The sequence below is a fragment of the Primulina eburnea genome, chromosome 2, assembly GCF_022965805.1.
Source record: "Primulina eburnea isolate SZY01 chromosome 2, ASM2296580v1, whole genome shotgun sequence".
Taxonomy (NCBI): Eukaryota; Viridiplantae; Streptophyta; class Magnoliopsida; order Lamiales; family Gesneriaceae; genus Primulina; species Primulina eburnea.
This window is the reverse complement of record NC_133102.1, coordinates 46,934,933-46,959,011: the sequence shown is the minus strand read 5'-3', so window position 1 is coordinate 46,959,011 and position 24,079 is coordinate 46,934,933. Positions and strand designations below refer to the sequence as shown.

At 37.4% G+C, this 24,079-nt stretch overlaps 3 protein-coding genes across 20 annotated transcripts; 2 read left to right on the top strand and 1 right to left on the bottom strand.

The window, feature by feature from the left end:
- Nucleotides 1-702: 702 nt before the first annotated feature.
- Nucleotides 703-24,017, top strand: LOC140823845 (uncharacterized). Of its 16 annotated transcripts, none has more exons than XM_073185374.1 (9): nucleotides 703-860; nucleotides 2,513-2,569; nucleotides 3,056-3,118; nucleotides 3,240-3,519; nucleotides 3,593-3,776; nucleotides 3,858-3,939; nucleotides 4,405-4,512; nucleotides 5,467-5,625; nucleotides 5,755-6,030. In XM_073185374.1, exons 4-9 carry the CDS (start codon nucleotides 3,392-3,394, stop codon nucleotides 5,961-5,963), a joined length of 870 nt encoding a protein of 289 aa, XP_073041475.1. In that variant the 5' UTR covers nucleotides 703-860; nucleotides 2,513-2,569; nucleotides 3,056-3,118; nucleotides 3,240-3,391; the 3' UTR covers nucleotides 5,964-6,030. The 16 variants fall into 16 exon arrangements, 14 of the variants coding, with proteins under 14 accessions (XP_073041475.1, XP_073041478.1, XP_073041476.1 ...); XM_073185370.1 differs by lacking the exon at nucleotides 703-860 and adding an exon at nucleotides 2,055-2,180 and having other exon boundaries at nucleotides 3,265-3,519; XM_073185371.1 differs by lacking the exon at nucleotides 703-860 and adding an exon at nucleotides 2,055-2,180.
- On the top strand, nucleotides 7,355-11,104 carry LOC140823847 (KH domain-containing protein HEN4-like). Of its 3 annotated transcripts, XM_073185386.1 has the most exons (7): nucleotides 7,355-7,393; nucleotides 7,495-7,602; nucleotides 9,213-9,485; nucleotides 9,578-9,660; nucleotides 10,227-10,338; nucleotides 10,582-10,709; nucleotides 10,802-11,104. In XM_073185386.1, exons 4-6 carry the CDS (start codon nucleotides 9,608-9,610, stop codon nucleotides 10,702-10,704), a joined length of 288 nt encoding a protein of 95 aa, XP_073041487.1. In that variant the 5' UTR covers nucleotides 7,355-7,393; nucleotides 7,495-7,602; nucleotides 9,213-9,485; nucleotides 9,578-9,607; the 3' UTR covers nucleotides 10,705-10,709; nucleotides 10,802-11,104. The 3 variants fall into 3 exon arrangements, with proteins under 3 accessions (XP_073041487.1, XP_073041485.1, XP_073041486.1); XM_073185384.1 differs by having other exon boundaries at nucleotides 7,357-7,393; nucleotides 10,582-11,104; XM_073185385.1 differs by lacking the exon at nucleotides 7,355-7,393 and having other exon boundaries at nucleotides 7,475-7,602; nucleotides 10,582-11,104.
- LOC140822996 (methylmalonate-semialdehyde dehydrogenase [acylating], mitochondrial-like) lies at nucleotides 7,619-9,098 on the bottom strand (the record flags this gene model as incomplete). The annotated part of the gene is made up of 6 exons (XM_073184044.1): nucleotides 7,619-7,881; nucleotides 8,103-8,166; nucleotides 8,338-8,495; nucleotides 8,582-8,660; nucleotides 8,745-8,906; nucleotides 9,036-9,098. Coding segments are annotated over 6 exons (615 nt in total), but the record flags the coding sequence as incomplete, so codon positions are not given.
- Nucleotides 24,018-24,079: the final 62 nt, after the last annotated feature.

Below are 24,079 nucleotides of genomic sequence, written 5' to 3'. Positions count from 1 at the left end.
AGCATAATGAGACCGAATTACATCATAAAGAACCTTTCACATCTATTGATAAAATATTGCACAAAGCTGCAAGAACTCATAAAATTGTTAAAAAGAGAACTTGTGAAAGTTTTTGTTCAAAGTATTAAATGAGTAGAACTCTCTCTCCATGAGGGATCACATGCTATGTTATTAATTCATTTGATGCATCTTTTAAACCATTTCACCATTTTTTTTAAAAGAAATTTGAAAAAATTTCGAATTTACTAAACCAATATCATACCAACAGTTCAATTGTTGCCTATCATCTGAAGATACCTGATGCATATCATATATATTTTGGCGCCACCAGCCTACTGTACAGATAATCCAAGAAATACTATAAAATTATGCAAAACTGTAAAATATGAAGGGAATAAGAGGTTTATTATGTAGCACAAATACTTTAAAAAACAATTTCGAAGTATCGGATACCGCGTGTCGAATACGGAAAATCTGTATCGCTGACTTTTTTTAAAGTTGACCAGTCGGATACATTTTGGACATGGCGTTGATACGTTTTTCGGATATATTTGGACCAAAATTGCAAATATTTAAAAGTTTTAGGGGTTAATTGAAAAAAATTAAAATTTCTAATGACTAAAAGAAAATTAATTTAAAATAAATTGGCTTGGCTTTTAAATCTCTAGATACATTAGTTCGTCTCTTTCATTCTATTTCTGCTAAAAAAGAAAAGCGGCTCTCAATTCAATCGTGTCGCCCGTCTTCTCGTTTCTACCGCTGCTGCATCTGCCGTCGCCTTCGCCGCGCCGCTGCCGTCGCCGCGTGCACAGTGAATTTTCAGCGAGTTTTTTTTATTTAGAAAAGCTCTCGCCTATACCGTGAGTTTTCTACCTCTTGTTTTACTATTGAAAAATAAATTTCATGTATCACAAAAGAGTTTAATGTTATAACATTATTTGTAAGAAAGAGGCTTAGAAGTATTTGCTTCGTTCGGTTGGATTAACTAATCTAAGTAGTAAGAACAGCATGAGTAAGTACTTAAGTTCTGTAAAGATTTCTAAATTCTAATGTATAATTCATAACAAAATAAATTCTAAAAATGAATTATCCAAAGTTTTTGTGATGTAAATAATATTTTAATTGCATTCTTATCATTTAATCGTCTCAGAAGAAATAATTTTGAACTATTTGTTGTAAATTAGAATTTTGTCGGTTTGGATGACACATTGTATTCCATGGGTCGTGGATGACTTTATGTTTTTTGCTTGTCATAACTTTAAATTTTGGAAAACCCATCAACGCAGAAAGCAATTTGCATCAGTTTATAAACCGGAAGAATGATTGTTAAACCATAAAGCATTCAAGCTAATAAGAGTTTGGATGTTTGTCAAACAAGTAGTATGCGTACATTTTTCATATTCATGTATACGTAAAAAACATGATTTGAGAAAAATTCTAACAGCACGAACTTAAATTTGCCTTGATCCTAAACCTATTCGATTTAGTGGTCATGGCTTTGGTATTCATGGTTTGAGTAGTATAAAGATAAAACATATAATTTTTCAACATTTTGGTGTTGCATTAGATTCGTATTTTTTGCCTACATGACCTGATCAATTCGATCAAGCACGATAGTTGTATAATAGGATTAATGCTCAATATTAAAGTCAATGAAATCCTTCATATAAAAAACAAAAACGGAGTGATAAAATAAAAATTTATAATACAAGAATAACAGATTAAATTATATGATAATAAAAGTTTCGAACCCAAAAGAATAAAAAATTAACACACACATATAATATTAATAATAACGTGGGTGTGAATCAAATCAAGGTTTTCAGGTGCACTCGAATTTGTACCTTGTAGGAGCCATCATCACCTCCCAAACGTTTGATCTCCTCTTTGAGCCGGCCCACCTCTTCCTCCACGTTCAGCATTTTTCTTGAAACTAATGTCTCTTCTGATTTTTGAATCGGAATAGTCAACTATAAAAGGAGAAATTTATTTTTATTTTTTTTAAAAAAAATTAAAATATTTACCAGCCATTCAGATATTGACACGTATCACCATTGCTATAATTCGCCTATAAATTCATATCTAGGGCTTACGTTTCAAGCCACCAAGATCGAACCTTCATCTCCTCGTTGTTCTTCGCCAAAACCTTAAAGAAATAATGTCTCGCCGTAGCTCCGGAGGTTGATTTTCTGTTTCTTTTACTTTGTTATTATTATATCTTCTCAAGCGAATCAATATCGGTCCGATCTCTGACCCTGTGATTGTTTTGTTTCATTTTCTGTGAGATTTATACATATATACATGTATACGAAACAATCTTAAATGTTTGATTTCTACGAATAATTTATGTTTTCAACCATCTTTGACCATATGGGATTTTCCATTTTCGATTGATTGCGAGTGTGCTTGGTCTAGGGTTCTTCAAATTTTAAATGTGATTTGTGCTGCTTTGAACAACGAATGCTTGTCTGGACATTTATTTGATCGTCTTAATGTGAGCCGGTGACTGTAGGATCAAGGTCGCGGGAGGTGTAACTCAAACTATTCTGCGGGTGCCTTTTATATGCAGGTAAATTCATTCTCTTTCTGATTTTTCCATGTCCACTCATTCTTTATGTCTAACCTCCTGAGACAATTCATAAGCACTTCTTTCCTTTCTCTCTCTTTCTAACACACTCACACACAATATGGATTACCTCATATTGATTCTGCAAAGAACGCAGATTGACACTTGCTCCAGGATATTTAAGAAGCATCTTTTTATCTGTAAAGAGAACCCACATTTCCCTTTATTTTCGTTTGGTAAATTGATTTCTAGGTTGTTCTATTAAGTCTGTTAATTGATGAAATTTAAGACTTGAAACTGTCACTTTCATCTCTTCCCTTTTTTAGTTATTGAATGGATTTTATTCTCTTTCATCTCTTCCCTGTTGGCTACGATCGTGGGGATGAAGTTGATATACCTCTTGATTGTTCCAGTGTATGCCTTAAAATTTGTTAAATAACCTAGAGTTTGAGAGGTGGAAATAATATTGTTATTAATGACCTTATGAAGGATTTGAAAAAGACAGAGAATGAGCTCCAGGCTAAAGAGGCTGAAATGAAAAGGGGGGAACAGGTGATCTCTGTGGCATTGTTGCCTCTTAGTTAAGATAGAGTAGATACCGCGCTGTAATATGTTTTGTTGGCGGCTTCGTTTTTTTTCTTTGAATATTGGCTATGATTGCTGAATATATTAGGACCTTGGTTGAACTCGATCTCCAGATGAAGGTTGTCGATTTTGCAATACGAGGTGGTCCGGGGGTTCTTAGAATAAAAGAGGTTCCAAACCCCAGTTTGACATATAATGACACAGTAATCATACAAGTAGCAGCGGCTGGACTAAATATTTATGACACTTGGCGCCGACAGGGCATCCCTGGCTATTTGTGTGATTTCAGTACATATCTTGGATATGAATGCTCAGGGAAAGTTGTTGCTGTTGGCTCAGCTGTGTTTAAGTTTAAGGAGGGTGATGAGGTGAGTATTGATTGGATGTTTGTTTAAGCAATTAGATTTGTTAATGGTGATGACTTTTTTTTTGTTTTCCAAGGTTTGTGCGTTTCTTCAATTGGGGGGGGGGATATGCAGAGTTTGTAGCGGTTGAAGAATTTCGTGTTCTGCCAATTCCTTCAGGCGTGTCCCTTGTTGATGCCGCAGCATTGCCTCTAGCATCACAGTTAACTGTCTATGCTCTTTCAATGTTGACCAATGCCACCGCTGGCAAAAGAGTCTTGGTATTGCCATTTTTTCCGATGATTTATAAAATATTGAATTTTTAAAATGTTGATTTTTTTTAATTTTGAGAGAAATTGCAGATGCATGGGGCTGCCTCTGGGATTGGCACAATTGCTCTTCAATATGCTAAGCATGTTGGTTGCCAAGTATTTGCGGTATCTGGTAGTGTACTGGTTATTGTTTTCAGTTTGATTATAATTTTCTCATAAGAAAAATATAGAACTTGCACCACAAAACATGTTAATTCCTATGCTCGTGAACTTGCCAATCATTGTAGGAGCTACAGAATTTTGAACTTTTCACTTATAACCTGTTTGCGGTATCAGACATTGTCTGAATTGAACCATCTTTCCTATATTACCACAATTGATCTTTGATTTTTTTCAAATTTAATGTTAGACTTCATTTTTTCCGATGTCATTTCTTTGGGTGCGGTGAAAATAGCGTAAGATTGCGGTTGTTACTAGTATGGCGATAATAATGTACCAGATTGTTTTGCCCATGTTATGCTTCAGAAGTTCAGCAATATTAAATAAACCGATTCAGTTGTTTTAAATGTTAAAATGGTAACTTTTCTAAAAATTTTAAAAAAAGTTAAAATAATAACTAAATGGACCTTTTTTTTAGAGAAAGAAGAAGAGCTGCACCTTTGCAAAAAGCTAGGAGCAGAAGTCTGCATCAACTACAAAGAGCAGGACTTTTGCAAGCGTGCGAAGGCTGAAACAGGAGAAAAAGGTACGTGCAGAGTTATTATGCTTTTTTTACTATTCTAATTCGTGTATAATTAGACAATGATTATTAGTTAGAATTTAGTCAACAATGTTTGGGGCCCATGAATATGCACTTCTAAGGGATAAATAGCATTTGTCCCGCATATGAAAACATAAAAAAACACATAATCCCTGCATGAAATTAATTGTCTATTAAAGCATTGTGTTTTTTTCAAAAATCATGCATAAAAGCCATGCAAATGTGCTAAATGTGTGTGATTTCTAAAAACACGGGGTTGAAAAAACTTTAATTTATATTGGTTGTTTATACTTTTCGATATTTTACATGGATGATAAACACAAATTGTCAGCATTTATCCTATAAACCTATGTGTGCTTCACCGCTACGTGATTATCTTTCATTTTCTTGCCCTTTGTTCTCATGTTAAGTTAGAAGTTCACGAGTAAAGTTACTGACTCTTATTATTTTGAACCTACAATGTGAGATTATTGGCGAAAATTCCCAGGTTGCTCATTGACGTGGAAGTGATGTGCATACTATATTTATATAGCATTTTATTGCTGGAGCATATCTATATGGCTATATTATGATTTATGATTCACATGATAATGTGCGGTTATGAGTACCAGGTTTCCCCTGTCGGACATAAAAAGAAATGTGAAATGAGTTTGTAAATGAAAGGGTGAATCCGAAAAACATGTGCTTTGGAGTATGGTGATCAGTTACAAAATTGTTGCATATTCTTTTTTGTTGAGATATTATAAATCTGTATGATGCAATGTATAGTTTAATAAATGAGAAAAAGAGTTTCAGTAGATTTATTGGGATTGCATTTTAGCAACTTCAATGCTTGACTCAGTATTATGTCAGATGCGATATCTAGTAATCTTTGTCACCAATGCCTTGGTTATCTCGTGAGGCCATTAGTTCTATTTTAACTCAGTAATATCTTTATAGGTGTGGATATTATATTAGATCTTAGTGGGAGAGATCATTTTCAAAAGAACTTGGATTGTCTGGCCACAGGCGGCTCTCTTGTTATTTTTGGACAAAAACTTGGGAGTCGCGTGAATGTTGATCTTTCAGTCATCGTGGAGAAGGATATTAATGTCGTAGGTAGAATCACTACCCAACAATATTTTCTTATTTTTTAAAATGACTGTTTTGCTTAATTTATTTCTTACCCTGTTGATATTAATAAACATTTTATGTTCCATTTGATTAATGATGTTTGATGGTATGTAGGAGGGGATTTGCATAATCGAGGACTTCTAGCTTATGAAGAAACGAAGTTGCATCTGTTAGATGTTGTAGCAAAAATTTGGCCACTAATAGAAGCTGGACATATACAGCCAATAATTGGTAAAATTTTCAGCTTCTCTGAAGCTGGGGAGGCACATAGAGCCTTGGAGAAGTGTAGCATTCCAGGCAAACTGTTGTTAGTTCCAGGATAAGCGACCTCTAACGTACGAATTCGCATGAAATATGTTCTTGAGTAATTATTTTGATGACTGTCTTTTATATCTGGCCGAATTTTTATATCTACGAAATAGAACCGAGAACTTGAAAGAGAACAACTCAATAAAATAAAATAATGATTAATGAATCATCCAAAAGAAAAACAAAGTGATAAGTTATTGAAGTACCACGGGCTATGAAGATTGAAATTTGAAGCAGAGAATGGAGTTGCGCGAATTCAGACGAAGAAGAAAAGAAAACGGCTGATAGAAGTATAGGCGTATAGTGATAAGTGATGACTAAGTTCAACCATAACTCCCAAACGAGAAGATTAGTTAATAGTCAATATTGGACTTGTCACATGATTAAGGTTCATTTATTAGCCTATTGTTCAAAAAGCCCTATAACTAAATATAATATGGTCGGTTCAGTTATTTCGGTTTTCTGGGAATCAAAACGTAAACCGAATCGAAAAATCGAATTTCTTTAATTTTGAAACCGTAACCGGCCGAAAAATGGATAAAACCGAACCATTTAAACAGAATTTTTCGGTCCGGTCGGTTATTTCGGTTTTAACCAAACTATACCCACCCCTACGTAAAATCAATCTTCAATCAAAACTTTGAATATGTAATTCATGAAAAGAGATTAATGAGCAATAAAAAAGACTCTAAGTTATTTTTTACTATAAAAAATATATATGATATAATCTCTATAATAAATATAATTATAATGAATTGATTAGTATTTGTCAAAATATCCGAATTTTTACATATGATATTTAATATAAAAGTTTATTTCTTTTGTTATATTTCAAATTTTAATGGTGAAAATGATATCAACAGTTTAAAATCTATATTTAATAAATATTATATGAGTTTATTTTATATTTATCATATAATCTTATTTGAATGTGTATTTCTTTACATATGTTGATTTATTTATTATTTTAAAACTTATTTAACAAGAAATTAATAGTCATTAATGTTAGTATACGAAAGATCGATATATAGAATTTATTATCCATGATATAGAATTGTAAAAATAAAAAGTAAAAAAATTTTTTAGGATGTTAAATTAAATATTATGAATTTTATTTTACTATAAACATTACTATTTCATTTGTTTTAATATTTTTTTTATGAGTTAGTCAAGTGATTTTAAATTGATAATTATTTGTCTTTAATATATTTTTTTTTTTGTAGATTATTATTATATATATTGATAAAATCTATAATTTGGTTGATTTTAAGTTATTATGCTTTACACACGTTGTTTGAATTGCACTAAAAATATAAAATCTTGTTGAAGAATCCAGAATTTATTACAAAAAAGTTACGCTTTCTACGAAACGCACGAAATGCTATTATAAAATCTTCTCTTCAATATGCTAAGCATGTTGGTTGCCAAGTATTTGCGGTAGCTGGTAGTGTACTGGTTATTGTTTTCAGTTTGATTTAATTTTCCCATAAGAAAAATATAGAATGTCGGGAAGAAACTTTTGCAATAAATGGACCTTTTTTTTAGAGAAAGAAGAAGAGCTGAACCTTTGCAAAAAGCTAGGAGCAGAAGTCTGCATCAACTACAAAGAACAGGACTTTTGCAAGCGTGCGAAGGCTGAAACGGGAGAAAAAGGTACGTGCAGAGTTATCATGCTTTTTTTTACTATTCTAATTCGTGTATAATTAGACAATGATTATTAGTTAGAATTTAGTCGACAATGTTTGGGGCCCATGAATATGCACTTACTTCTAAGGGACAAACATTTGTCCCGCATATGAAAACATAAAAAAACACATAATCCCTGCATGAAATTAATTGTCTATTAAAGCATTGTGTTTTTTTCAACAATGTTAAGGACACCATCGGGCAAACCAACCTCCATAGCCAACTCTGCAAGGATCATAGAAGCCCCTGAAAAAGTTAAAAAAGAAAAAAAGAAAAAAAGAAAAAAAGAAAAAAAGAAAAACAGAGTAAATATTTAGCTGCAAATCAGGCATATAAATATTCTAGAAACATTATGCAAGTGATACTTGTGAAATCATTGAGGGAAAACTGTGTGTGTAATATATTCACAACAAAGACTAACTTTTATTGACAGTATATAGGACAAAAGATGTGAAGCAAACAGTCACCTGGATCTTTTTCAGATGGCTTAAGAACAAAAGTATTTCCACACGTCACTGCAACCGGAAACATCTGACACGAGAGATTAGAAAATGATGGCTTATTACCATGGATTGTTTTGAAATTTCATAAGAGAAAATAAAATTATTAATTATTAAACATAAAGACGGCTGAATGTAGGATAAATGAAAGAATTAAACAACTTAAAGATATGTAAGTATAAGAAACCAAAGGGAGATTTACCCATAAGGGAATCATTGCAGGGAAGTTGAAGGGGCAAATCCCAGAACAAACAGTACCAAGTGGTTCTCTAATGCTGTAGGTATCTATTCCGTTTGACACGTTGGAAACATACTCTCCCATCTGGAGAGTGGCCATTCCACACACATGTTCCACCACCTCTTCAGAAAACCCCAAAAACAATAAGAACTAAAGTCATTATCTATTCTCCAAAACAGTAGAATCAGCAAACACGTAGGTTACTAACCTAGACCACGGAACACGTCACCTTGAGCATCTTTCAATGTTTTACCTTGTTCCGTGGTAATGTTCAAAACAAGCTTATCCTACGGAAAAAGTTAAAATTGTTCTGTTGAATTGATATCATGGACATAAAAATAAATTATATTCAAAGAAATTAAACCACTAACCATGTTCTTACGAATAAGATCTTGGAACTTTAACATTACGCGTTGTCTTGTTGTTATTGGGGTGTTCCTCCATGATGGAAATGCTTGTTTGGCTGCAAAAACATCAGACTTGAACTCTTCCTTTGTTGTTAGAGGTACTTGTGAAACTACTTCTTGTGTTGCCTGAGGTAAAATGTCAAGTAACCAAAATGAAGGGCTAAAGAACTACAGGAAACTCGAACACATGCATAAACACCAAAAAAAAGAAGAAGAAGAAGCAATGCAATCATTTCAGCATCTAAAATCACTTACCAGGTTTATGACATCAATGGAGTCAGATGAATGTGAATCTACAAAGCTTCCTCCAATAAGATTTCGTGGGTAAAATAATTACCCACGAAAAAAATTATTACTTTTTGCTCATTGTGCCCTTTGTGCAAAGATTGTTATGTAAGTCCTAAACAGTTGTATGATTTTTCTGTTTTTCAGATAACTGGGGAGTGTGTAGGTGTTCAAGATGCTCTCAGTAAGGTAACTGCTAGATTACGAGATAACATCTTGTCTGCAAAACCGTCAATTTGAAGTGGAACTATTCAGAACAATCCTTACTTGAGAGTAAAAGATCCTCTTCCATTTGGGTTGTATCCATCTTTTGTCCCACCCGAAAATCTTAATGAGCTCAAGTCTTTGCCACAAAGTATAGATAATTGACCTTCCTACGATATTGACCGGCTTCTGTCGCCTAGTTTATTGGCATCATTTGTAAGAATTTTTAGATATTTTTCACCATTACCTCTTCTTTTATCTAGCTTTATCATTTGCCAATTTTTTGTCGGATGAATGATTGTTTGCAGACGATTTCTGGAGAAGACCAGGGGCGTGGTATGGAAATGGACAGAAAGACACATTCAATTCAAGCTGATGTGGAACTTGGCAGGTTGGTACCATATGCGATTTTCAAAATCCCGGTTATTTTACGCTATTATTTGTTATTGACAATCTAACATGTGCTAGGTTAACTTTAATTATATTTTTAGAAATATATGAAATTTCTGATGAACAGAGTGTTCGTGAAAAATAGTGCTAGGAATCCTAAGTAATTGCTCTGTCATTTCTGATACCTTCAGAAGGCAAACCTTATATTGGCAAGGTGTTTTTTGTCAAGGTAAAAAAAGAAACAAATTTGAACTGTGGAAGTACATCACTAAATTATTTAATGCTTATGAAGTTTTGATATTTGGTAGTTCTGGGATCTGATGGACAATGAGTAATGATTGATTGTGTTCAGCTCGTTTGCGCCTCTAGTAACTATGATTATATATAACTGAGCCCTCAACACTAAGTTGTTGATTTGAAGATATTATGACGTGCCCTAACTCTTTTGGTTACCTCGTGTAATGAATGTCATACCATGGGATGGCCATGGTTTGCTTGCATGTAGAAAGTTCTTTTACAAAACGTCCAAAGAAAAATTCAGTGTTTCTTTTCTATCTGTGTTGGCAGAGTAAGAGGATCTGAAATTGTGGCAAATACGACTGTGGAGATTGTTGTGCCTGCGTATGCCATTGGTTCCGTTTATGGGGAAAATGGGAGCAACTTGGATCGTTTGAGACAGGTATCTGAAAGTTGCTGTTCTTCCTGTTTTCGTGGAAAACATGTAGCAGCCACTGTACATCGCTTTAATTAATGATCTGATGAAATATTTGGGGGTTTTGGAACCTTTTAATCGAATTGTCTGTATTCCCATTGGGGATGAGATGCTGATTTTGTATATTAAAATTTGATGCAAACTATCGTAAAGTTTATTGACAAACTATGTTTATAGACTGTTTTTCATGAGTGAATATGTGATAAATAGATCTCTGGAGCAAAAATCGTAATTCTCGAGCCCCAGCCTGGAGCCACCGATAGAATAGTCTCCATATCTGGGACACCTGATGAAACACTGTCTGCTCAGAGCCTACTCCAAGCATTCATATGATCAGGCTCAACATGAAAAACATTCCTTCAGGATTTTCTTGCTAAAACTCTTTTGGTACTTAATGCCCACCCACGCCGACTCCGACTCAACATGTATGTAGTTGACGAAGATTATACTGCTTGCAAAGTTAACAGTTGGCTAGTTGCCTTCACGTTAACTCATAGATAGGGGTCTGTCTGATGATCTGGTTCAGTTTCTTCATGCACTTGTATACATTTTTCAGTGAAAGGTCATACTTGTGAGAAATTGTACCCAATATTTGGGCAAGGATTTTAAAAGTTAGTTTTGGGAGATAAAAAGGATATGAATTGTTTTTTTCACGAGATACTTTATATTGTGCGTATTAAATCATGTAATATTTTGTTTGGCAATTATTATTAAGCTATTTTCGAATTTGATATTTGTGCGAGTGATATTTAATAAGTTGATTCAAACGTAATGTTTTGAAAAGTATGCGATCGACAAAGATTTATAGTTGGAGAAAATATTGAAACATGAAGCGATGCCAATTTAATTTAGTTTAGAATGGAAAACGAGTTCAGTGAACTAAAATTAAATAAATGGCAGAACTGTGGATTATAAATTTTACTCTTTTTATTGTAACTCTGTCATCTCCCAACATTTTTTGTGCTATATTTAGCGGCCAAAGCAAATGCTTTTATTAAAAAATAAAAATTAAACACTATTAACATAACAAGTCACTCAAAAGTCTCAACCCGAGAAAGTTAAAAGAGATTAACATACAACACAAAAGAATACAACTGTAGTGACCCGTTCCAGAATCACCTACTAAACAAAAACTAAGCATGCAATTAACCTAATTAACAATAATCAGAGATAACAGCGGAAAAAGGCCAAAGAATCAAACGTTATACAACCCAATCGAAATCTAGAATAACCCAGAATAAAAATATTCGGTACAACCATATCGAATCAAATGGAAAACACTGAAAACTAAACCAACCAGCTACTCAACGTCCTCCTCCTGCTCCTCCTGAGCCATCCAACCTGAGGCCTGCCCCGTGGGAATGGGGTGTCCAAGAATAAACAAAACCAAGGACGTGAGCGATAAGAACGCCCAGTACAAAAGTATGAGTATACAAACCTATATGAAATGCACATGCTATGATATGATACCAGGGTAGTCAAGAAACAGGAATCACAAAGGATCTCAAAATGCTCAGTCTAGAGGCGCCAAGTGGATAGTGCCGCGCGGTACACCTCTGGGTCACTGCATCCACTACAAGACAGACGTGGACCTAAAATGTCCCGGACCACCGAAGCCCTCCCGACCCGTCGGCCACTGTGTACTCTCGGTGTCCATGCGTCCACAAGACAGGGCTGAGCGGCCCCAAGATATAGCTTATCTCGAAAGAGATACAGCTCAACAGTAAAAGCTATCTCGAAGGAGATACGGCTCAACGTGAAATGCAACGTGCAGTAATAAACGTGACATAATAGCATGTATCAAATGACATATATCAATGCACCACATAATCATGCAACACATATATGAATGTATACTCAACCAGGATATCTCGGATAGTACTTTCGTACCTCTATCACAGCAATCCTAATCCACTGGAACAACCAGACAACAGGTCTAATCCAAGCCTATTCATCAAGTGAAAACCATCACTAAACTTATCTACCAGACTTAACTAGATAATCCTGAGATAAATACTGATAAAATTCCAAACCTTCGTCCGTCGCTAGCCCGCTGATGCCGCTAGCTCCCAACTAGAGCACAGCTCTGCTACAAGACCAGCAGCTCCCCGCTAGTGCCCAAATCTCGGAACAAGACTAGAACCTGTCAGAAACGACTGAAATGCTATGGAATTCTCTGAATTGGCGAGTCAAAATGAGGAAATCCGACCACTATTTATAGGCCATGTTCGGATCGTTCGAACCCTCTTCGGAACGTCCGAACTCTTACGTGTCCATCAGCTCTTGACAGCTCATGATCGGATCCTCCGATCATACACTTCGGACCGTCCGAACATGCACGTGTCCATCGACTCTTGACACCTCATGTTCGGATCCACCGAACTCACTTCGGACCTTCCGAACTCTTCGTTGCTACCGAACCATCTTCGGTCCGTCCGATCATGACCACGGTCAAAATTACACATTAAACCTTCTTAATCACCATTAATCCGTTAATTACCCAATTTTGGAATTCGGGCTACTACATTCTCCCCTCCTTAAAAACGATTTCGTCCTCGAAATCAGGCTTAGAGGATGAACAAAATGAAATAACAACATTGTTATTACAGCTCAATGGTTGTTGAATACAACTGATTACAACTGAAAACACAACATACATCTGTAATACCACTACAGTACAATTCAAAAGAGCTCTGGATGTTCTGAACGCATACGACTCTCTAACTCCCAAGTAGCTTCCTCAGTGCCTCTGCGCTGCCACTGCACTAAGACAAGAGGAATGATCTTATTCCGCAACACCTTGTCTTTGCGATCTAGAATCCGAACTGGTCGCTCCACGTAAGACAAATCCGTATCAAGTTGAACTTCAGATGGATGCAAGATGTGAGACTCATCTGCTACATAACGTCTCAACAAGGATACGTGGAACACATCATGAATACTTGATAGGTATGGCGGCAACGCAAGTCTGTAAGCTAAATCTCCCACACATTCCAGAATCTCAAAAGGACCAATAAATCTCGGAGACAGCTTACCCTTGAGACCAAATCTCAATATCCTGCGAAAAGGCGAAACTCGGAGAAACACCTTCTCACCCGGCTGAAAATGAAGAGGTCGACGCTTTGTGTTCGCATAACTAGCCTGTCGATCCTGAGCAGTTTTAATCCGTTTCTTGATTACTGCAACCTTATCAATAGCCTGCTGGACTAACTCCGGTCCCTCCACCTGTCGTTCCCCAACTTCGTCCCAGAATAATGGAGTACGACAACGTCGCCCGTACAACGCCTCAAATGGTGCCATACCAATACTACGATGATAGCTGTTGTTGTACGCGAACTCAATCAAAGGCAAATGATCCTGCCAAGCGGGTCCGAAATCCATAACACAGGCTCGCAACATATCCTCAAGCGTACGGATAGTCCTCTCTGATTGACCGTCAGTCTCCGGATGATAAGCAGTACTCAGACTCAGTGTAGTACCCAAAGCTGACTGGAAACTACCCCAAAACCGTGAGGTAAAACGAGGATCTCTGTCACTAACAATACTGACAGGCACTCCATGCAAACGTACAATCTCCTGAATGTACAATCGAGCCATACGATCGAAAGTGAAATCACGATTATATGGCAGAAAATGAGCAGACTTGGTGAGTCGATCCACCACTACCCAGATAGCATCGCTGTTCCTCGAAGATAATGGCAAGTGAATAATGAAATCCATCGTAATATGCTCCCACTTCCATTCTGGAATAGGTAAGTTCAACAATAATCCTCCCGGTCGACGGTGCTCTGCCTTAACCTGCTGGCAAACTAGACACTTGGAGACAAACTGATACACGCTGCGCTTCATCCCTTTCCACCAAAATCGAGTTCTCAAATCTTTATACATCTTATTGCTTCCTGGATGAATACTCAGCTTGCTTCGATGAGCATGAGACAAAATCTCGTCCCTCAAAGTGTCATCCTCTGGTACTACAACCCGATTAGATAAGCACAGAAGACCATTGGACTGATAATGGAAGCCGCTATCTCCACCCGCTAACCGAGCTAATCTCTGAGTCTTCAGATCAGACATCTGAGCATCTCGAATCCGAGCGAACAAAGCTGGCTCAGATAAAATGGTAGCAACACGAATGCTCTCCATACCTTTCCGATGCTTGAAGTTAAACCCCAACGAGCAACTATCCTGGATGGCACTAGTCATAGCACAAGTCTGAAGTGCAGATGCTCTCACCTTGCGACTAAGCGCATCAGCTGTGAGATTCGCAGAACCTGGATGGTACTTGATCTCGCAATCATAATCCTTCAGCAAATCCATCCAACGACGTTGCCTCATGTTCAACTCAGCCTGAGTGAACAGATATTTCAGACTCTTATGATCAGTAAAGATCTCAAACTGAACACCGTACAAATAATGACGCCAGATCTTCAGCGCAAACACAATAGCTGCCAACTCTAGGTCATGAACTGGATACTTCTCCTCGTGAGGTTTTAGCTGTCTAGAAGCATAAGCTATCACATGACCATTCTGCGTCAACACACATCCTAAGCCTTGCGAGGAGGCATCGGTGTAAACACTGAAACCATCAGATCCTGACGGTAACGCCAAAACAGGTGCGGAAGTCAGAAGTCGACGAAGCTCTCTGAAACTATCTTCGCACTCGGATGACCACTGAAATGGAACATCCCTCCGAGTAAGTTGCGTCAATGGTCTGGCTATCTGAGAGAAATTCGAGATGAAGCGACGATAATACCCTGCCAGACCTAGAAAACTACGGATCTCAGTCACCGTCGTCGGACGTGACCAATTCAGCACTGCTTCAATCTTGCTGGGATCCACAGAAACTCCTTCCTTGGAAATCACATGACCAAGGAATACCACACGATCAATCCAGAACTCGCACTTACTCAGCTTAGCATACAATTGCTTCTCGCGAAGAATCTGCAACACAATCCTCAAGTGTTGGGCATGCTCTTCCACACTGTGGGAATAGATCAAGATATCGTCAATGAAAACCACCACAAACTGATCCAGAAAATCTCGGAAGACTCGGTTCATCAGATCCATGAACACCGCTGGCGCATTCGTCAATCCGAATGGCATAACTAGAAACTCGTAATGCCCATAACGAGTACGAAATGCAGTCTTGGAAATATCATCATCTCTGACTCTCATCTGATGATAACCCGATCGCAAGTCGATCTTGGAGTAAACAGAAGTACCCTGAAGCTGATCGAACAAATCATCAATACGGGGTAAAGGGTACTTGTTTTTGATCGTCACCCGATTCAGCTGGCGATAATCAATGCACAACCGCATCGATCCATCCTTCTTCTTGACAAACAAGACTGGAGCTCCCCAAGGTGAAACACTCGGGCGAATATAACCCTTATCAAGAAGATCCTGCAATTGCTGCTTCAGCTCTCTCATCTCTGACGGAGCAAGACGATAGGGGGCACGAGAAATCGGTGCAGTCCCTGGCATTAAATCTATGCCAAATTCCACCTCTCTAACCGGAGGAAAACCAGGAATCTCATCTGGGAAAACATCAGGAAATTCACAAACCACTGGAATATCCTCTAGACCAACACTACCTGTGGATGAATCAATCGCATAGATGAGGTAGCCTTCCCCGCCCGACTCTAAAGCACGACAGGCTTTCAGAGCAGATACCACTGGCATCGGAGGTCGCGCTCCCTCACCATAGAAAAACCAACTAGAGCTTTCAGTCGTACGAAACTGAACAAGCTTCTGGTAACAATCCACAGTAGCTCGGTAGGTAGTCAATAAGTCTATACCCAAGATACAATCAAAATCTTCCATCTCTAGGATCATAAGATTCGCAGTCAACTCGTTACCCTCAAAATCTAAGGGACAACCCATCACTAGACGCTTCGCTAACACCGAATGACCCATCGGAGTAGAAACAGAAAGAATGACGTCTAGAGAAACATAGGGTAACCTATGACGCTTAACAAATCGTGCAGAAATGAAGGAATGAGAGGCTCCTGTATCAATAAGAACAAAAGCAGGAATACCGCATAAATGAAAAGTACCTGCTATGACTCTCTCCGTCTCATCTGCAGCCTGATCCTGGTTCAGCGCAAAAACCTGACCTTGGGCACGAGGTCGAAGATTCGAACTACCCACTGCCTGACCCTGCCTCCTCTGCTGAACAGTCGTCTGAGATCCCGAACCGGATTCTGCTCCACCTCGCAACTGAGGACAATTCTTCTTAATATGACCCATCTCTCCGCACTGAAAACAAGCTCCTGCGGCTAATCGGCACTGCTCCGACGGATGGTTCTTCCCACAATGCGCACAAGACTCCTTCTTCTTACCAAAACGGAAAACACCGCTAGATCGAGATCCAGATCCAGAAGAAGAACCAGACTTCTTGAAAGACTGAGATCGAGGCCTCAAAGTACTCGGAGGTCTAGAAGAAGAAAGAATAGCCCTACCACGCTGGAGACTGATCTCTGCCTGGCGACACCGGTTCACTAACCCATCATAAGAAGTAGGATTATCACAGACAGTGACTCGATCAAAGATCTCCTGATTAAGGCCCTGGAGGAAATGATCATACTTGGCCTCAGAACTGCCACTGATATGAGGAGCGAAGGGTAACAACTCAAAGAATTTCTGCTGATACTCATCAACAGACATACTACCCTGCTTAAGGTTCAGGAGCTCAATCGTCTTGGCCTGGCGAAGGGCTGGAGGAAAGTACAGCTGCATGAACGCTGCACGGAAATCGACCCAAGTCGCTCTACCCTGGGACTGGACTATCGGCGCAGAAGTCGATCGCCACCACCTGCGAGCACGGCCCTCGAGAAGAAAACTAAGGGTCTCCATCTTCTGCTCATCGGTGCACTGGAATGCGCGGAAACAACTCTCCATGCGCTCTAACCAATCCTCCGCATCATCGGGAGTCTCACCGCCGACTAAAGGCTTAGGCCCCATCTGCATGAAACGATGCATATCGAAACGCCTAGGACCATTCCGACGATGACGATGCTCACGATGACGTCTATGATCGTCCTGGTCACCCCATCGACCTACACTCCCCTGACTACTCCCGTCATCAAAATGGTCAGCCATCGCTACAAGATAGAATAGGGAAAATGGTAAAATGGTCAACGGAAATCCCAAAACAGAATCTATATCCCAAAATCATACGCATGCTCTGATACCATAAATGTAGTGACCCGTTCCAGAATCACCTACTAAACAAAAACTAAGCATGCAATTAACCTAATTAACAATAATCAGAGATAACAGCGGAAAAAGGCCAAAGAATCAAACGTTATACAACCCAATCGAAATCTAGAATAACCCAGAATAAAAATATTCGGTACAACCATATCGAATCAAATGGAAAACACTGAAAACTAAACCAACCAGCTACTCAACGTCCTCCTCCTGCTCCTCCTGAGCCATCCAACCTGAGGCCTGCCCCGTGGGAATGGGGTGTCCAAGAATAAACAAAACCAAGGACGTGAGCGATAAGAACGCCCAGTACAAAAGTATGAGTATACAAACCTATATGAAATGCACATGCTATGATATGATACCAGGGTAGTCAAGAAACAGGAATCACAAAGGATCTCAAAATGCTCAGTCTAGAGGCGCCAAGTGGATAGTGCCGCGCGGTACACCTCTGGGTCACTGCATCCACTACAAGACAGACGTGGACCTAAAATGTCCCGGACCACCGAAGCCCTCCCGACCCGTCGGCCACTGTGTACTCTCGGTGTCCATGCGTCCACAAGACAGGGCTGAGCGGCCCCAAGATATAGCTTATCTCGAAAGAGATACAGCTCAACAGTAAAAGCTATCTCGAAGGAGATACGGCTCAACGTGAAATGCAACGTGCAGTAATAAACGTGACATAATAGCATGTATCAAATGACATATATCAATGCACCACATAATCATGCAACACATATATGAATGTATACTCAACCAGGATATCTCGGATAGTACTTTCGTACCTCTATCACAGCAATCCTAATCCACTGGAACAACCAGACAACAGGTCTAATCCAAGCCTATTCATCAAGTGAAAACCATCACTAAACTTATCTACCAGACTTAACTAGATAATCCTGAGATAAATACTGATAAAATTCCAAACCTTCGTCCGTCGCTAGCCCGCTGATGCCGCTAGCTCCCAACTAGAGCACAGCTCTGCTACAAGACCAGCAGCTCCCCGCTAGTGCCCAAATCTCGGAACAAGACTAGAACCTGTCAGAAACGACTGAAATGCTATGGAATTCTCTGAATTGGCGAGTCAAAATGAGGAAATCCGACCACTATTTATAGGCCATGTTCGGATCGTTCGAACCCTCTTCGGAACGTCCGAACTCTTACGTGTCCATCAGCTCTTGACAGCTCATGATCGGATCCTCCGATCATACACTTCGGACCGTCCGAACATGCACGTGTCCATCGACTCTTGACACCTCATGTTCGGATCCACCGAACTCACTTCGGACCTTCCGAACTCTTCGTTGCTACCGAACCATCTTCGGTCCGTCCGATCATGACCACGGTCAAAATTACACATTAAACCTTCTTAATCACCATTAATCCGTTAATTACCCAATTTTGGAATTCGGGCTACTACAACAACATTGGAGTTTACGATCTTCAAACAATGTTTCATTCGATGTAATAGAGCACCAAGTTTGCCCGTAGATGGAACGGGACGCTTTAGAAGATATTTTAACTTTTCACAGGGACATCACTTGACGTCGCTTCGGGTTTGAGAGTTATTTCAATGTTATCATGAACTCCTTGCAACAATAGTTCACCATCATAAGTTAAAACCTTGCGTTTTTTTGCAGCACGTAGTGTTCCAACCAAAGCTTCAAATATGTTTGCACATCTATCGTCATTAAATAGCACGCCAAAGGTGACCTTGAAAATACAAAAAAAACATTGCAGCACATGAGTTGTTTATTTAATACTAACATCTCATTAGCAAATTGCGTTCCCATTAAAATAAACAATGTTTTGATAGATGAAACATCATATTTGTCATTCACTCTATATATCCATTCGTCTTCTTCTACAGTATAATGAGAACAAATTACAGCATATAGAACATTTTACATCTATTGATAAAAATTTGCACAAAGCTGCAAGAACTCATAAAATTGTTAAAAAGAGAACTTGTGAAAGTTTTTGTCCAAAGTATTAAACGAGTAGGACTATCTCTCCATGAGGGATAATCAGGTCACATGCTATGTAGTTAATTCATTTGATGCGTCTTTTAAACCATTTCACCATTTTTTTAAAAAAGAATTTTGGCGCCACCAACCTACTGTGCAGATAATCCAGGAAATATTGTAAAATTATGCAAAACTGCAAAATATGAAGGGAATGACAGGTTTACTTAAGCAGGGCATTTCTCCATCTTATAATAATACTTAAATATCCTCAAATGCAAGAGGAATGGTTGCCTATATCTACCTATCGTGCAGCCTATTTTGGAAAAACCATCAACGCAGAAAGCAATTTGCATCAGTTTATAAACTGGAAGAATGATTGTAAAAAACCATCAAGCATTCAAGATATTTCTGAGTCCTCCGTCATTTATAGAACAGTTTCCATGAGGTTTAATCGATAAAATAAGAGCTTGAATGTTTGTAAAACAAATAGTATCTGTATATTTTTGATCGAGCAGTAATCCCAAAATTCACTTCTTAGAACAACCATTAGTTTAATGGTTCATCCCACTAATTCACCAAAACTCACTAGTAGCTTTTTTATTGTAAGAGCCCTACCCCGAGAATTCGATTCATGCCCAAACTATTGACAAATTACACTGGAAAAGATTTTGGTCTGAAAAACTAATACAGAGGCGTACCTCAAGATCTATGCTCTGATATTCACTCAACTTTTGACCCAACAGTTGCAATAACAAAATATGTATTCATAGAGAATCAGACAACTACATTCGAAGCTAAATAAATTCATTAATCAACATGAAATTTTGAAAATATATAAACAGATATTCGGTCATAATCCAGCCACCAGAGCAGAATCAATATTAAAGAAAAACTAAATCTTGAACGTTACATCCAAAAACAAGCAATGCAATGTGAATATGGTGATCGAGTGGGATAAACAAACATGGATCTGAATCAAATCTACAAATACAATAAAACATGACTAATCCTAAAGCCAGCAATGATAAGAGAAAAATGTGGGATCAACCAAAAAAAAAACACAGCAATCCTACAAATCTGCTGTCAAATTGCATCCTAAAACGAGTAGTATAATAGAAATTAACGTGGGTGTGAATCAAATCAAGATTTTCAGGTGCTATCGTATTTATACCTTGTAGGAACCATCGCCTTGGGGTTTACCCAGACGTTTGATCTCCTCTTTGAGCCGACCCACCTCTTCCTCCACGTTCAGCATTTTTCTTGAAACTATGTCTCTTCTGATATTTTTTAGTAATGTATAGAGAAAATAAATAGAAAAAAAAGGCTATTAATTACGTCTTACCCATGACATCAATTCCTTTTACAAATATTATTTTAAGTTATTGTTTAAAAATATTTATTAAACACGTTTACAACTTTAGGTAGTTCTTTCATAATACGGTTTTATGAAACTTTATCTGTGAGACGAATCAATTTTATATATATATAATAAAAAAATAATATATTTGACATAAAAAATAATATTTTTTTCGTTGATGACCCATATAAAATATCAATTTCACAAAATTAATATATGAAACTGTTTCACGAGAGTTTTTGTGTTCAACTTTTACTTAAAGTTTTCAAATATTTAGTTGACTAAAAATTAGAAAGTACTTAAAATAAATTATTTTAAACAGTGTTAATATATACAGTGTCACATCAACATTCCTAATAAAATAAAAATAAACCCAAAAATTAAAATATATAATATTAAGATTGAAAGTCGATAATATAATGGATAAAAATCGCAAAAAAAAATTATCAAGTCAGTTAACTTTTTTTTTGTAATTTTAGTCATTCCGGCTCTTTTGTTATATTAAAATAAAAAACTAAACAAGTTTATTCAATATTAATTCATGTTTATTTATTACGATTAACTCTCGAACTTGAGATCTATTTAAACATATGAATTTTAAATAAAATTAATTTTGCATACATGTTTTTTCTCTTTTTGAAATTTGTACAGGAATGACGATTATGTGATTTAAAAAAAAATACTTTATTTTACTAATTTGTTTTTACAAATTACAAAAATATAATAAATTATCAAGTTATTGTCTGGATTGAATCGGCGAAGTTTTGAGGTTTTTGAATCGGAATAGTCAACTATAAAAGGAGAAATTTATTTTAAAAAGAAATTAAAATGTTTACCAACCATTCAGATATTGACACGTAACACCATTGCAATTCCTGGTGAGCGCATACGATTCTTATCCTCGCCTATAAATTCCTATCTAGGGCTTACATTTCAAGCCACCAAGATCCAAGCTTCATTTACTCGTTGCTCGTAGCCAAAACCTTAAAGAAACAATGGCTCGCCGTAGCTCCGGAGGTTGATTTTCTGTTTCTGTTTCTGTTTCTGTTTCTGTTTCTGTTACTTTATTATTGTTATTATATCTTCTCAAGCGAATCAATATTGGTCCGATCTCTGACCCTGCGAATCAATATTGGTGCCATCTTTGACCATATGGGATTTTCCATTTTCGATTGATTGCGAGTGTACTGGGTCTAGGGTTCTGCAAATTTTAGATGTGATTTGTGCTGCTTTGAACAACGAATGCTTGTCTGGACTTTTATTTGGTCGTCTTAAGATTTTCCAAGTCTCGTGATTGATTGTGAAAGATCTTCTCTTTTTCGCTATTGGTGGTTATGGCTTCGGTTTTTAAAGGCTTTTGATTTTAAGATTTTGATTGGGATTAGGCTTTGTGTTTCTGGAGATTGTGCTCAGCCTTTATTTGTATATTCTGCTAGAGTTATTCTGAATGTTGGAAAAACAATCACCACGGTTGTCATTGTTACAATTATTCCCTAAATGGTTGATCAATGTTTAGACTTGTTTTCAGTTATTCTTTTAACTATTTTTTTAAAAAAAACAACTCCTTGAACTTGTATTGGAGGTATTTTAAAATTTTACAGACATAGTTGAGGTGTTGTTGGTAGTGGTATGTTATAGATATGTAACTCTTTAATGAGAATGCAGTATTTTTAAGATTTTAAAATTAAAATATAGTTTATTGGATTAGAATATAATCAGTGATGAGAGTTTAACTGAAAGTTACTGATTATGTTTGGAGATGTCATAGAAACAATTGGGTTTTGGGGAACAAAAAGGTAATGCTAATTTCATTTTGATTTTGTCGCTGGAAACAGAACTCAAGTATTTATCTCTTGTATCGCTTCAGTTGACAATACTTTTGGCATTACACGTTTGACATGTTAAAATAGTTATAGGATAATAGGTTGATGTGTGTTTGCATTTCTATGACTTTGATTTAGGTATGGATTAAATTGGCTATCGTATGAGTTTTGAGAGTTAATTTTACACAGTCCATTTCTCATCACCCGCATTATTGCTTTTACAGGAAGATCTGCTCGTCCGGCTCCTCGTCCGGCTCCAGCTCGGAACCCACCTCAAACAGGTAATTTGTTCCAAACCATTCAATTGTTTATAAATGTGCAAGCCAGATTAGATCAGGGTTGGAGGTATTTATGGTAGTTTTTTGACAACATTCAATGTTTAAGCTATGTATAAGATCCTCATTCGACTCGGTTGAATGATATAATGTCCATACTATACTAAGTATGCTATGTGATGAATGTGGCCTCCAAGCTTATCATTTTTGTGTCTAATTCATGCAGTGAATCGTGCTCCTCCACCAGCTCCTCTTCAAAGTAGTTCTGGTGGATCCATGCTTGGAGGCATTGGTTCAACAATAGCCCAAGGTAAGCCTTTTAAGCCAGCCAAAGCTTTGATGTACGACCTGGACATTTTTCCATCAGACAGAAGATTGACTTTACTGCACATTTTTTTTTAAATTTAACTTCAACAGGTATGGCATTTGGTACTGGAAGTGCAGTTGCACACAGGGCTGTCGATGCTGTTATGGGTCCTCGCACAATTCAGCATGAAACAGCAGTCTCTGAGGCTGCTACAGTACCAGCATCCTCCAGCATGGGCGGCTCTGATGCTTGCACCGTGCACTCAAAGGCATTCCAGGATGTAAGCTTCTTAGCACTGTAAAATAATATAACGTAATTTTAACTTGATATTGATGATGGGTTTGATGATCGGAACCGTGATTTTTTCTGCAGTGCGTCAATAACTTTGGAAGCGACATCAGCAAATGCCAGTTCTATATGGATATGTTGGCTGAGTGCAGGAGAAGCTCAGGCTCCATGATGAGTTCCTAAGAAAGGCTCTTAATCAAAAACTTGGCCCAAGTTACAAAATTTTATCCTTTTCATTGGAATGTTTTAGCTTGAACTTGTGGCAATAAAAATGTTGGTTCAAGCACAACTGCGTTTTTCTATTTCAAATCTTATGAAGTGTCTTTTTGGATTTAGACTATTGGTTGGCTTTATGATAATGAATATCACCCAGACTTTTGAATGCAAAATTTTATAATAATGTAATATTTGTTGGTTCTTTATATTGCACACTTCAATACTTCATACTGTGCAATGATATAAAATGTACGACGAGGCCCTCG

Excerpts from the sequence above, each read along its gene's own strand:
- LOC140823845 (XM_073185377.1), top strand. The coding sequence starts at position 3,392 with ATGACACTTGGCGCCGACAGGGCATCCCTGGCTATTTGTGTGATTTCA. Across the intron at positions 3,940-4,404 it reads CCAAGTATTTGCGGTATCTG|AGAAAGAAGAAGAGCTGCAC; the intron begins GTAGTGTACTGG and ends CCTTTTTTTTAG. Across the intron at positions 4,513-5,466 it reads GGCTGAAACAGGAGAAAAAG|GTGTGGATATTATATTAGAT; the intron begins GTACGTGCAGAG and ends ATATCTTTATAG.
- LOC140823847 (XM_073185386.1), top strand. The coding sequence starts at position 9,608 with ATGGAAATGGACAGAAAGACACATTCAATTCAAGCTGATGTGGAACTT. Across the intron at positions 9,661-10,226 it reads GCTGATGTGGAACTTGGCAG|AGTAAGAGGATCTGAAATTG; the intron begins GTTGGTACCATA and ends CTGTGTTGGCAG. Across the intron at positions 10,339-10,581 it reads ACTTGGATCGTTTGAGACAG|ATCTCTGGAGCAAAAATCGT; the intron begins GTATCTGAAAGT and ends TGTGATAAATAG.